Source organism: Helianthus annuus, chromosome 4 (assembly GCF_002127325.2).
Source record: "Helianthus annuus cultivar XRQ/B chromosome 4, HanXRQr2.0-SUNRISE, whole genome shotgun sequence".
Classification (NCBI taxonomy): Eukaryota; Viridiplantae; Streptophyta; class Magnoliopsida; order Asterales; family Asteraceae; genus Helianthus; species Helianthus annuus.
Window position 1 is genome coordinate 184,158,046 of NC_035436.2, and position 12,123 is coordinate 184,170,168.

A 12,123-nucleotide genomic window follows, 5' to 3' on the forward strand; every position below is an offset into this window, starting at 1 on the left:
AAATTTTGCAAAATATGGAAAACATAGGGGATCAAAGTTGAAAGTAAAAAGCTTGTGAGGTTAAATTGGAAAAACTAAAAATAAGCTTATTTAAACTTGTTTACAAGCCGACCCCAAACTAAAAAATAAGCTTATATAGTAAACGAGCCCGAGCCCGGGCTTCACTTATCAAGTTCGCGAGCCTAAATAGTCTATTATTTATATTATTTTTATTTAATATATTAATTAATAGATAATAAACGAGCCGAGCTTGAGCTTAAAAAAATACTAACGGGCCGAGCTCGAGCTTTGTTTTCGAGTCGAGCTCGAGCCTAATTTAATCGAGTTCGAGCTCGAGCCTAGTAAAGCTCGGGCTCAACTAGACTCATTTGCAACCCTTTACATATTACACCCTGAAGAGTCACATTTGGATAGCGAGGCACGCGGGTCAGGTCATGGAGTATTCGTATCCGTATAGGGTGGGTCGACTACGCTTTATCTAGGGATGGCAATAGCCGTCTCAAACCCGATTAACCAACCACAAACCCGTCCCAAATGTGTCGGGTTTCGGGTTTACCCAACGGGTTCGGGTTTGATTGCCATCCCTAGGCCTTTATCCCTCTCTTAAAACCCCAACACGTTTCTTTTTTGGAAGTCGAACCCCGCCCCACCCAACCCCACTCTGCAACAACATCGGCTTTTCAAAATCAACCGAATCATTCGTACATCTTTACCTTGCAAATGCCAAGGTAAAACTTGTTCTTTTTTTCTTTCAACGATTGTTGATCATTCGGTTATTATTTACTAAATTAGTTTGCTTTATACCCAATATATTTTAGCCCTCTAGGGTTAGATAGATGACTGCCACACCTCCGCTAGACGACTATCACAACTTCGTGCGCCTAACACTTCCGTGACCACGTCTACAAAAAGAAGCTGCAAGTTGTTAGTCGGGCCTAGGCCCATCAAGCGGCCCAGTGGTCTTCTCCTTCACCCTTAGCTATAAATTAGGTTTAAGGTATCGCTAATCTGCTCTCTCACAATTACTACTTAAATACTTATCTTGCTTCTAAAGCAAATACTTATTCTCATGCAGCCGGAGGGTGGTAACAAGGAGCAAACCAACTTGTTGCGAGTCACGGTGTGTTGTGCAGGGAGGACGACCCAACCATCAACCATGCTACTTAACGAAACTACCCAGACTAACCTCTCGGTTAACCACTATTTCATCAATTTACTAAATTAGTTTGCTTTATACCCGCCCCCCTAGGGTTAGATGACTGTCACACCTTCTGCTCTCAGTTTCATCACTTTAGGTATCACTTTTTTTTTATATTTATAACTATTTTGTTGCAAGAATGTTGTGTTTTGTGTTGTTGAAACTGCTCTTGGACTTTAAATTAACTGGACTAATATCAGTATATCGATCCTCATCGGTTTTTTTTCCTCAGATATTAGGCTTCAGTTTTGTTGTCATTTGCATTTAGTTTTAGATTTGTTTATTTTTTTTTTTTTTTTTTTTTGGAATTCATGGTCTGTTTGCTCCTACCATGGTAGGTAAATCATTTTTATTTCTGGTTAAAAAATCATATTTTTTTGCTTAATTTGTTGTGTGTAATATGTATAGGTGTATAGTAATCGGCTGCTTGATGTAGATGATGACTTTTAAATTCAAGCAAGGATGCATAAAATTTTAAATTACTATCTAAAGAAATGAGTACATATTTTGCTGATATTTTAAATATGCATGTTTGATGTATGCAGCTGCTAATTAATCTCATCAGAAAACAAGAAGAGTTATATTATATTAGCAAAGTGTAAAATGGCAGGAGAAGGTTCATCGAAGAAGGAAATCGTTAATCCAAAGGCTATCATACACCAAAGATTCGGGGATAAGGCACGTTACAATATAGAAGAAGTTCAAGATAATTCATCAAATGGATGTCCTGGACTGGCTATTCCGCAAAAAGGTCCGTGTTTATACCGTTGCAACTTGGAACTTCCTGAATTTAGTATTGTGTCGGATGTTTTCAAGAGAAAGAAAGATGCAATGCAATTTGCTGCAGAAAAAGCCCTAGAGAAGGTTTGAAACATCATTCTACGTTTTCTATGCATTATTTAAACTTCTTAATATTTTATTTCTTTTCGTCATTTTGGTTCTTGATCCTGTCAACAGATCTATTCCATATGTCATCCACTGAGTGGTCACATTCGAGCAGCTTTACATATAGCGGGCTCCCTCAACGGTTTCATCCCCATTTCAGTGATGCCCATTTTCGATTCAAAGATATCTTATCTGTATAAGAGCATAAAACCTGAAACTGCTCAAAACCATTGGAAGTAATGTCGATAATCAGGGATGCTGCCACGAGGTTATCTGAACCTGTACTCATTTCTAATGAGTTTATGTCGTTGAAAAGAACAAGTCCATACCCTCCTGAAGTCTTGGAATCTATAGAAGTTGACTTTGATCAAAAAACTTATGTTAAAGTTCTTCGCATGCCGTATTTCGTTGAAAAGGTTGTTGAGCCTTTGACTCTAGATGTTTCCGCAAACACGTATTACATGGATGCCATTGCTAGAGAACTTGGAGCTGCAGATGCTTCTATGGTTTCGCTCTCCAGGTATGCCAAACAACTATTATATGCATATTATTTCAGTATGCTAAATATATTTCATTCCAGTATGCTTTTTGTATATCCAGGTGCATTGGAAAATCTTCTTCAGAAACAAGGTTGTATTCTCATGCTCCGAATTCATACAAGTGGGATAAAGAAAATTTTAAAGATGGGTCGTATTTAAATGCGAGGGCAAGTTATTTATCTGGTCAGGATGTATACGGGGATGCAATTTTGGCTACTATTGGATACTTGTGGAAGTCTTGTGATCTTTTCCTTGAAGATGTATCTCCCCGCACATATTATAGGTTCTTATTCCCTATGCAGTTAGTATCGCCGAAATATATTGGTCACCTGGTGAGATATCAGTGCAAAATATCGGTACCGATATTATCAGCAATATTGACCGATATCGGACCGATGTATCAACGGTTTTCCCGATATCGATACCTTTCTTCCTAGTTCTACCATTCGTCTTTCTTCTTATTGCTGCTATTAGTGTTTTAAGTCTTAATTGGTAACTGTTAGTATTTTAAGTCTTAATCAGTTCCTACTTGTTACAATTGTTAGTGTTGTAAGTTGCAAAAGGTTAATATGTTAATGGCAGGAGAGTATACTGAATTGTTAGTGTTAAGTTGCTATATATATAAATTCAGCATGATATTAAAAGAGTTAATTGATCGGATGCTCTCTGTAGTTTGTTATTTTTTCACCTTTAGTCCCCAATTTTTCAAAATTACTTGTATGCTCCCTGTGGTTTGAGTGTTTGTTACTCGGATAGTCCCTACACTTGATGAATGTTAACTTATCCAGTTAAATGCGTATGAAATGACTTTTTTACCCTTAATAATAAGACAAATAATAGAATATAAAATCAAAATCAAATATGATAATGGCCCACCATTTTGAATTGACCAATAATCCACCACACCACAGCCCACCCCACCCCACCCCCTCCCCTCGCAATCATCTTCTTCATCTTCAACAACCATATCCCTGTCACCACAAATTTCCTCCACTGCAACCAATCCCCCACCACTGAATTAAATAAACTTGGGCTGAAGTAATCTCTGTCACCACAAATTTCCTTCACCCAACCTAAACCCCTTAAACGGCGCCTGCAATTTCCGGGCATGTACCCCCCTGGCGACCACCATCTCCTATACCAAACATGAGAGACAACATTCAGGCGTAAAAAAAGGGCGATGATCTAAATCTGAGGCAGCATGTTACAGGCTATACTAAAAGCCTGAATTTTATAACCCAAACTAGAAGGCATGTTAAATATGATGCCGGCTGATGTAAACCAGCATGTATTGCAGATTTGGTGAGGGCACATTGAAGCAGCTTTCGCCGGAAAGACGACGATGATGCAGGTGACGTGCTTGTTGCTTATTTTTGCCGGAACCTGCGTGAAATTTGAAGCAGTTAGTTACTTGAAATATATAATTATCTAATTAATTTGAACCGTTATGCTTGTTGATTATCTTCACCGGAACCATCGTGCTTGTTCCCTTCGATTCATAGTCATGTATGACCCTTTTTTTATAGTTATTGAAACTTGAAATTGATGTTAGCTTTTTACAAAGTTAATACCAATGATGTTCTGTAATTAATCGCTGTTATTGTATTTGTCAAAGTTAGCATCTTTTCTTGAACAATTTGTGGAATTTGTAAATGACAATTTGAATTTTGAAGAGTGAATTGAAGATCCAAAGTGTTTTACAGATGAGGGGTTGGTGGTCGAAAGCGACGGCCGTGGTGGTGGTGACCGGAGTTTTTGGTCAGCTATTGTGAAAGGTGAAAGAGGTTGAAGATAGTGAGGGTTTGGATGGGCCCATTTGAATTTAATTGATTAAATGATTTTATATTTCTAATAATGTTTTAATTATTTTTTTAATAGTAAGGGTATTTTAGTCATTTCACATATACTTAACTGGATAAACTAACCTTCATCCAATCAAAGGACTATCCGAGTAACAAATAAGAATACCATGGGGAGCAAACATGTAATTTTAAAAAGATGGGGACTAAAGATGAAAAAATGATAAACCACAGGGACCATCCGAGCAATTAACTCATATTAAAATTACCGATATCCGATTTTTACCGCATTACTGCTTAGCTTATTCATCATTCTTTTGCTTTTGGACTACTTTCTGTTGCTGTTTCAACCATCTACATATGAATGGGTCAATCCATTTCATAAGCTCCTCATTTTGGATTTCTATTTTAATTGCATCAGATCTTGAAGTTGGTTATCTTTTAACGTTCAGGTTACTTATGAATAAGTTACCCACTGGTATATATAAGTTATCACGTGAAGCAGTACTTGCAGCTGAATTGCCTCCAAAATTCAGGACCCGGAGTAATTGGAGGGGTTTATTTCCAAGGGATATTCTCTGTACGTTCTGCCGTCAACACCGATTGCCAGAACCGGTTTTCTCTTTGATTGTTACTAAGGGTGTAAGGGGTGCTCACCTAATAGGTGAGTCCCCCATCTTACACGTAACCAACCAGATCAAGCCACGTCAACTCCCCTAATACACTCCCCTAATACCCCTTTTTGATGGCGGCACTCCCCTATTAGGGGAGTTGTTTTTTTTTTTGTTTTTTTTTTTTTCTAAAATAATGCATGTTTATAAATTAAAAAAAGATTAATAAAAATAAAAATTAAATAAAAGACATTTCATTAAATTAAAAAAAAAACATTCGAACTAGAAAAAAAAAATACATTCAACCTAGAAAAATATAAAAACAAACTACTCCTCGTCCGAATCAACTTCAAGGTGAGGCAAATCTAAACTTCCGAGATGCTCAACGAGATCGTGTTTTAGCCTCCAATGCGTGTCTTCGTCAATGAGCTCCGTATACGCTGTATCATCGAAGACGGGTTCGACTGGAGGATCTTGAATATGAACCGGTGCTATCGCCCTTCCGTCGTCTTTTATAATCATGTTGTGTAAAATAAGGCACGTATACACGATGGACCTCATCTTTCTCACCGTTTTCGAACGCATTGGACGATTTAGTATTCCCCACTTCGACTTTAACACACCAAACGCCCGTTCCACATCTTTTCTTGCGGCCTCGTGTTGCCTCTTGAATTTTTTTTCGTTCGGGTCGTGTGGATATGGAAAAGACTTCACAAACACGGACCAGGTAGGGTAGATCCCATCAGTAAGATAATACCCGCGTTTGTATAAGTGGTTGTTCACTTGAAATGGACAATTTGGCGCCGTTCCGTTTCGTTGAGCAAGAAATAACGGAGATTGGTTGCAGCACGTTGATATCGTTTTGTGAACCCGCTGGCCCACAAAAAGCATGCCAAATCCACAAATCTTGAGACGCTACCGCTTCTAACATAACCGTCGGGTATTGATGATCGCCTCTCATGTATTGTCCACGCAATTCTGTGGGGCACATTCTCCAGACGAAGTGTGTACAATCCAGACTCCCTAACATACCAGGTAGGTGATGCCTATCCTCATGAGCCTGATACAATAGCGCGATGTCGTGGCTCGTTGGTCTACGTAGGAATTCACCGCCATACCTTTTACATACCGTCTCGCAGAAATATTCAAGGCACTCACGAGAGGTCCTTTCAGACATATTTAAATACTCGTCCCCCTCGTCTGGTGGGTTACCGGTTGCAAGTTGTTTAATTGCCGAAGTAACCTTTTGCAACGGTGTAAAGCTTTTCTTCATTCTCCCGTCTAAGCCTTCTTGAAACCACTCGTCATACGCTTCCACGTCACTAACAATTTTTAGGAACAAAGACTTGGACATACGAAACCTGTGACGAAAAGTATCTTCACTAAATTTTGGATTTTCATCAAAATAATCGGCCATGAGTGTCTCGTGGCCCCCCACACGATCTCGACGGACATAATTTTTTTTACTAGACGATGCCGTGTCTAGTAGCTCCGCTTGTTGGATGAGATTTTGGAAGAAAACTAAGCTACTATCGCTTGACGATGCATCTCCATCGTCGGGAAAGTCGGGTAGGGTAGAAAGAAACGGGAACTTGGAATCCATTTTGTGTTTGAAAGATTGAAAGGAATGAGAGTTTTGGTGTGGGTTTGAGAGTTGTGAATGTGGTAAAAAAAATGAATTAGATTGGTTAGTATATATTGTTTAAAAAAAATTGAATTTTTTTTTTTTTTAATAAAATCGACCGTTGGCAACGGTCATATCATCGTTCAACGTGCAAATTCAAGCGGTAACCCCACACCCAAAAGCTACCCCGATTCGGGACCCTGCGGGGATGGCGGCGGTGTTCCCGATCGGGGAAAGCCTTCACCGAACCGCTCCCCGATTGCGCCCCGTACACCCTAAGGATTCCCTCAAGAGTCATTCGAGAAACAAAGTGATGCTATCCAGAATGCTTCTTCAAGAATTCTTTCATTGTTGAATGATTACTTCAAGAAACTAAATACGTCTCAAGAGGGTTTGACTTTATATAGAAATGGTCGTGATCTTGACTTCTATCCTGAACGTATCTCGAACGAATTGAATCTTTTCTCATTGGTGCATAAAAACTTAATAACGATTGATGATGCCACAAAGCAATCCAATGGCGTGGCTGCCGCACCATCGTATAATATAGAAGGTCCGGACTCTGAAGTTTCGCATCAAACGGGTGTTTAGTGTGTGTATTCTTTAATTTGAAGTAGTTGTGGCCCAGATGGGTGTGGGTCAATCGGCCTGCTTTAAAGCGATGTTGCCTTCTCTAGAGTTGATTTTTGCGGCCAATGGTGATCCTGCACGGGTTTCGTCTTTACTCTCATCACGTGAGTTTGTTTATTAGTTTATTATAGAGTTGGTTTCCATCTGTTTACTTGAAAATGGGTCAGATTATATCTACAACGGGTCATTTAACAACTCCACGAATGAAACAGGTCACTGGGTTGAAATAATATGTACTTATTTCTTATATATTTTATTATTAAAAAATATGTTAAATCTGATTAAAATAATATTATTTTTAGAGTAAAGTTCATGGATGGTCCCTATGGTTTACCAAAATATTGGATTTGGTCCTTAGCTTTCGAAAAGTACACGGACGGTCCCTTTGGTTTGCACTTTGTAACGCATTTAGTCCCTAAATGTTCGGAAAGCTAAGGATCAATCCAAAATTTTGGTAAACTACAGGGACCATCCAGTACTTTTGGAAAGCTAGGGACCAAATCCAAATTTTTGATAAACCATAGGGACCATCTGTGTACTTTACTCTTGTTTTTATAACGATTCAGTTCTTGATAGCGACATCTAAATCCTTTGACCATGTTCTTTATGCTGAAGTTTGTAATGTACATGTTTGCAGTGGCGCAGGGGCGGACCTAGCATAGAACAAGGGGCAACCCCCGTTGCCCCTTTACGCTCCGGCGATAGTGTAAAATTAGTGTAAATTTTGGAAAATTTTGACGTTTTTCCGATTTCGCTGCCCCTTTAGGTTTTTTCTAGATCCGCCACTGCAGTGGCGGAACTAACCCAAAAATTTAGGGGTATCCCAATTTTTTTTTTTTTGGATCATTGGTATGAGGGTATCCTTTGTATAACGGAGACAAAGTTAAGGGGTAGTTTTACACTAGGGAAACAGATTTTAGGGGTATTTTTACACTACGGAGACATGGTTGAGGAGTAGCCCGTGTTACCTCTACTAACATTCTAACTCCACCCTTGCATGTTTGATATGTTAACAATTAAATGTAATTTAAAATAGACCCATTTTCTCGTAAATAGGTTGAAACTGCACAACTTTTCGTTATTGCTTCTTTTTTTTTTTGTATATTTCTACATTTTAGTTCAATCACTTTCACGTAAAACAGGCGGGTGCAGCCTGGAATATTCTACAACTTTGCTGCGGGTTACCGAACCGTTGGAAGATAGAACGGAAAAAGCTCTGTTTAGCCCTTTATCAAAACAACGTGTTAATTACGTAGTGCAACACATTAAAGAATCCAGTGCAACTGTTTTGGTATTTTCAGAAATCTTTGAACTCTTTAAATCTTTGAAATTAACATATGATCTGAGGTTATTGTTAGTTTTGTGACAGGTTGACTTCGGTTGTAGCTCTGGAAGCTTATTGGACTCGTTATTGGATTATCCAACTTCACTTGAAAGAATTATTGGTGTTGACATGTCAGTAAAAGCTTACTGGCTCGCGCAGCAAAGGTGATACACACACACATATATAGAGGCCGGTTAACTTACAAGATCACTTTATCATGCGAAGCGTACGTGAGCATCTCAACCGCACATCTTACCTATCCTAGGCCTTCAATTGAACGCGGTTGCACAATAGTAATTACCATGACATAATTACGCACGGGTTGGGTTAAACCCTAATTACGCATGGGTTGGGTTAAACCCTAATTACGCACGTTATTTGCATAATTACGCACATTATTACATAATTACGCACGTTATAAAAAAAATCAAAACCCACATGCCACCAAACATGAAAATTACACATGTTAAACTCAAAATTACACGTTGGTTGTTTTAAAATCTTAATTACGCATCTTATATACATAATCACGCACGTTATAAAAAAAATAAGGATGACACGCGTCTCAATCTCCTGCTCGGGTATTTTCGCACGATAAGGGACTATTGTAATCTACACTTTCTCTCTCTTTATATATATATATATATATATATATATATATATATATATATATAGTTGGATTCATTTCAGAACTCTAAATAATTGCAGAACTTTCAGAACTCCTAATAAACAGTCATTTTATATATAATTTTTTGTATTTAGGGTCTTTTTATCTTCTATTATATGTATTTTTATGATTACATACATGTTAAAAGTAGTTTACATATGTTTAATAGCCAAATTATATATATATATATATATATATATATATATATAGGGTTAGGATCGTGTGAGAACCACTAGGCTAATTGAGAAACTTGAGAAGCATTCTGGACCACACATTTTCCCTAAGCTTTTCGTAATATACACATATGTATAGTTTAAAATTGACTATATACATATGTGTATAATTCAAGATTTGACAATATACATATATGTATATAGTCAATTTTAAACTATACATATGTGTATATTACGAAAAGCTTAGGAAAATGTGTGGTCCAGAATGCTTCTCAAGTTTCTCAAATAGGGTGCACTTCTCTTAGGATCCCTACCCTATATATATATATATATATATATATGTGTGTGTGTGTGTGTGTGTGTGTGTGTGTGTGTGTGTGTGTGTGTGTGTGTGTAATAACTAATTACATATATGCAAAAAAACTAGTTTACATATGTGTAATTATAAAATTACATATAAAAATTAATAAAATTAGTTCTAACATGTATGTATCATAAAAATACACATAATAAATAATAAAATTATCCTAAACATAAAAATATATAAGTAAAAAGATTGTTTATTAGGAGTTTTGCGTGTTCTGTAAATATTTATGGTTCTTAAATGATCTTAGCCCTATATATATATATAGAGAGAGAGAGAGAAAGTATAATGTACTTCACGGCTTAACCTACATTAACATACGCGACGAAATTACGCTAGTTCATTTGAAAATCACGCAAGTTATCAAGTTAAAACCCTAATCACGCTTTGTACATAATCACGCATAAGTGTGCATAATCACGCACGACAAAATTGTTCAAAATATAATCACGCACGTTGTAAACTTAATCATGCATGTTGTAATTTCGTCGCGTACGTAATGTACGTTAAGCAGTTTTGTACGTTAACATATATATATATATCATGGTTGTAAAAGTCCCGCCTAGGCTCCGAGTACTCGCTACAAGGTAGGTTGCCGAGGCACGAGTACTGCTCCCGGACCAATTACTCCCCGAGTAATCTCCGCCTAAGCCGAGTACTTCCCGAGTACTCCCGAATCCGACTAGGGAGCGCCTAGCGACTTTTGCAACCATGATATATATATATATATAGGGGAAGGTTCTATGCAGAACACTAAATATTGCGAGAACACGCAGAACAAAATGAATTACTTATTTTTTCAATCCTAAAAACCTCAAAAGTGAATGAAAATATTACAAATGTAAGATTTATTGTTTCTCACACTAGAATTCAAAATAAAATATGGAAAATTTTCAGTTTTTATATAACCTACACATAGGTAGGTTATGTGTAGGTTAAATTACCTACATGTATGTAGGCTATGTGTAGGTAAAATATATGGTTTTTTTATGTATATGTAATACACATATGAATGTAAGAAACATAAAATTTAAAAAAATATCAACCTTAAATCCCAAAATTTAGTGATTTAGAGTTGTTCTTTTTGTTCTCGCAATTTTAGTGTTCTGTAATGATCCTGGGTTTGTAGTTTATATATATATATATATATATATATATATATATATATATATATAACTGATTTTAATAAAAATTCATGGTAAGTGATTGTTGGGTGTCGAATCCAGCAAATAAATATAAAATAAACCTACATGACACACTAAAAATGGTATGAATGAAAGTCAGGTTCGTGTCCACGGGGATACAAATTAACTAGTTATGCTAAAATGTTTTAGACACAAATACGGTTGTTTTGAAAGGGGGGTTTGTAGTTTAATGTAAAGACAATTTTAAACTTTTAGATTAAAAAGAAAAGCTAATTAAAGTGATCTCGAGCCAACAATTCCAATTCCGGCCGTCAAAAGTCGTCCCCCATGAAATTGTCCAGGTTGTTCGTGATATATCATTTTTGAATTCCCCCCCCCCCCCATAGTTTTGCTTATAGCTTCTAATCACACTTAATTGAAGACTTCAACTTTTGGATTTTATATGCAATCTCCAACTTGGTAATCCTTACTAACTTTCATAAAGCGACATCAACAGTTTCTTTTCCATCTTCGATGGTGTCATAGTTCGAGTCTTGTCTAAAATCGATAAGTTGACTAAACTCGTTCCCCTCATGGTAGATTAATCTGTCCAATGCTCATTATCATTCGTGATCACTCCTCACCTACAAAAATCGTTAAAATGTCCAAAGTGGATTCCGTTCCACAAAAACGCGTATTTTCCAAAATAATGCAATATCTATAGTATAAACGCCTAAAAAATGCAATTAAATATGCACGCTAAAATGTGGTAATATATGCCTAAAAATGCAACTAACAAATCTCCCCAAGCTTAAACCTTTCCTTGTTCTCAAGGAAGTCAAGAATAAGAATAAACCGAGAAATAAACATGTAAATTAATACACATATGCATGCTTAACATCTTTTTTTCTAACTCGCTTCTTTTTATTCCGGAAAATAAACTTGTAATGAGATCATATCTCTGACATTATCAACTCTTATTACATTCACGCTAATGAGCATAAATGAAACGAAGCATCGCTCGCTGATTGGTAACCTCACCACGAAGGTGATTCACTTCAGCTCGTAAGCTGGTGAGCTCCGTATCAATAGTGGTAAAGCGAGCCATATGATCTTGGTCTTCAGAAGCATCCCCAGGATCAACATCTGTTTCAAAATCAGTATCTTCAGAATCAAGGATAAAGT

General features: G+C 37.0%; 1 protein-coding gene across 1 annotated transcript; it reads left to right on the forward strand.

Moving 5' to 3' along the window:
- The first annotated feature begins 1,747 nt into the window (after window positions 1-1,747).
- Window positions 1,748-9,065, forward strand: LOC110933906 (small RNA 2'-O-methyltransferase-like). Its single transcript, XM_035989496.1, is given in 8 exon segments — window positions 1,748-2,062; window positions 2,156-2,316; window positions 2,319-2,662; window positions 2,707-2,905; window positions 4,874-5,085; window positions 7,265-7,390; window positions 8,429-8,577; window positions 8,656-9,065. Coding segments are annotated over 8 exon segments (1,575 nt in total). The 5' UTR covers window positions 1,748-1,801; the 3' UTR covers window positions 8,779-9,065.
- The last annotated feature ends 3,058 nt before the right edge of the window (window positions 9,066-12,123 follow it).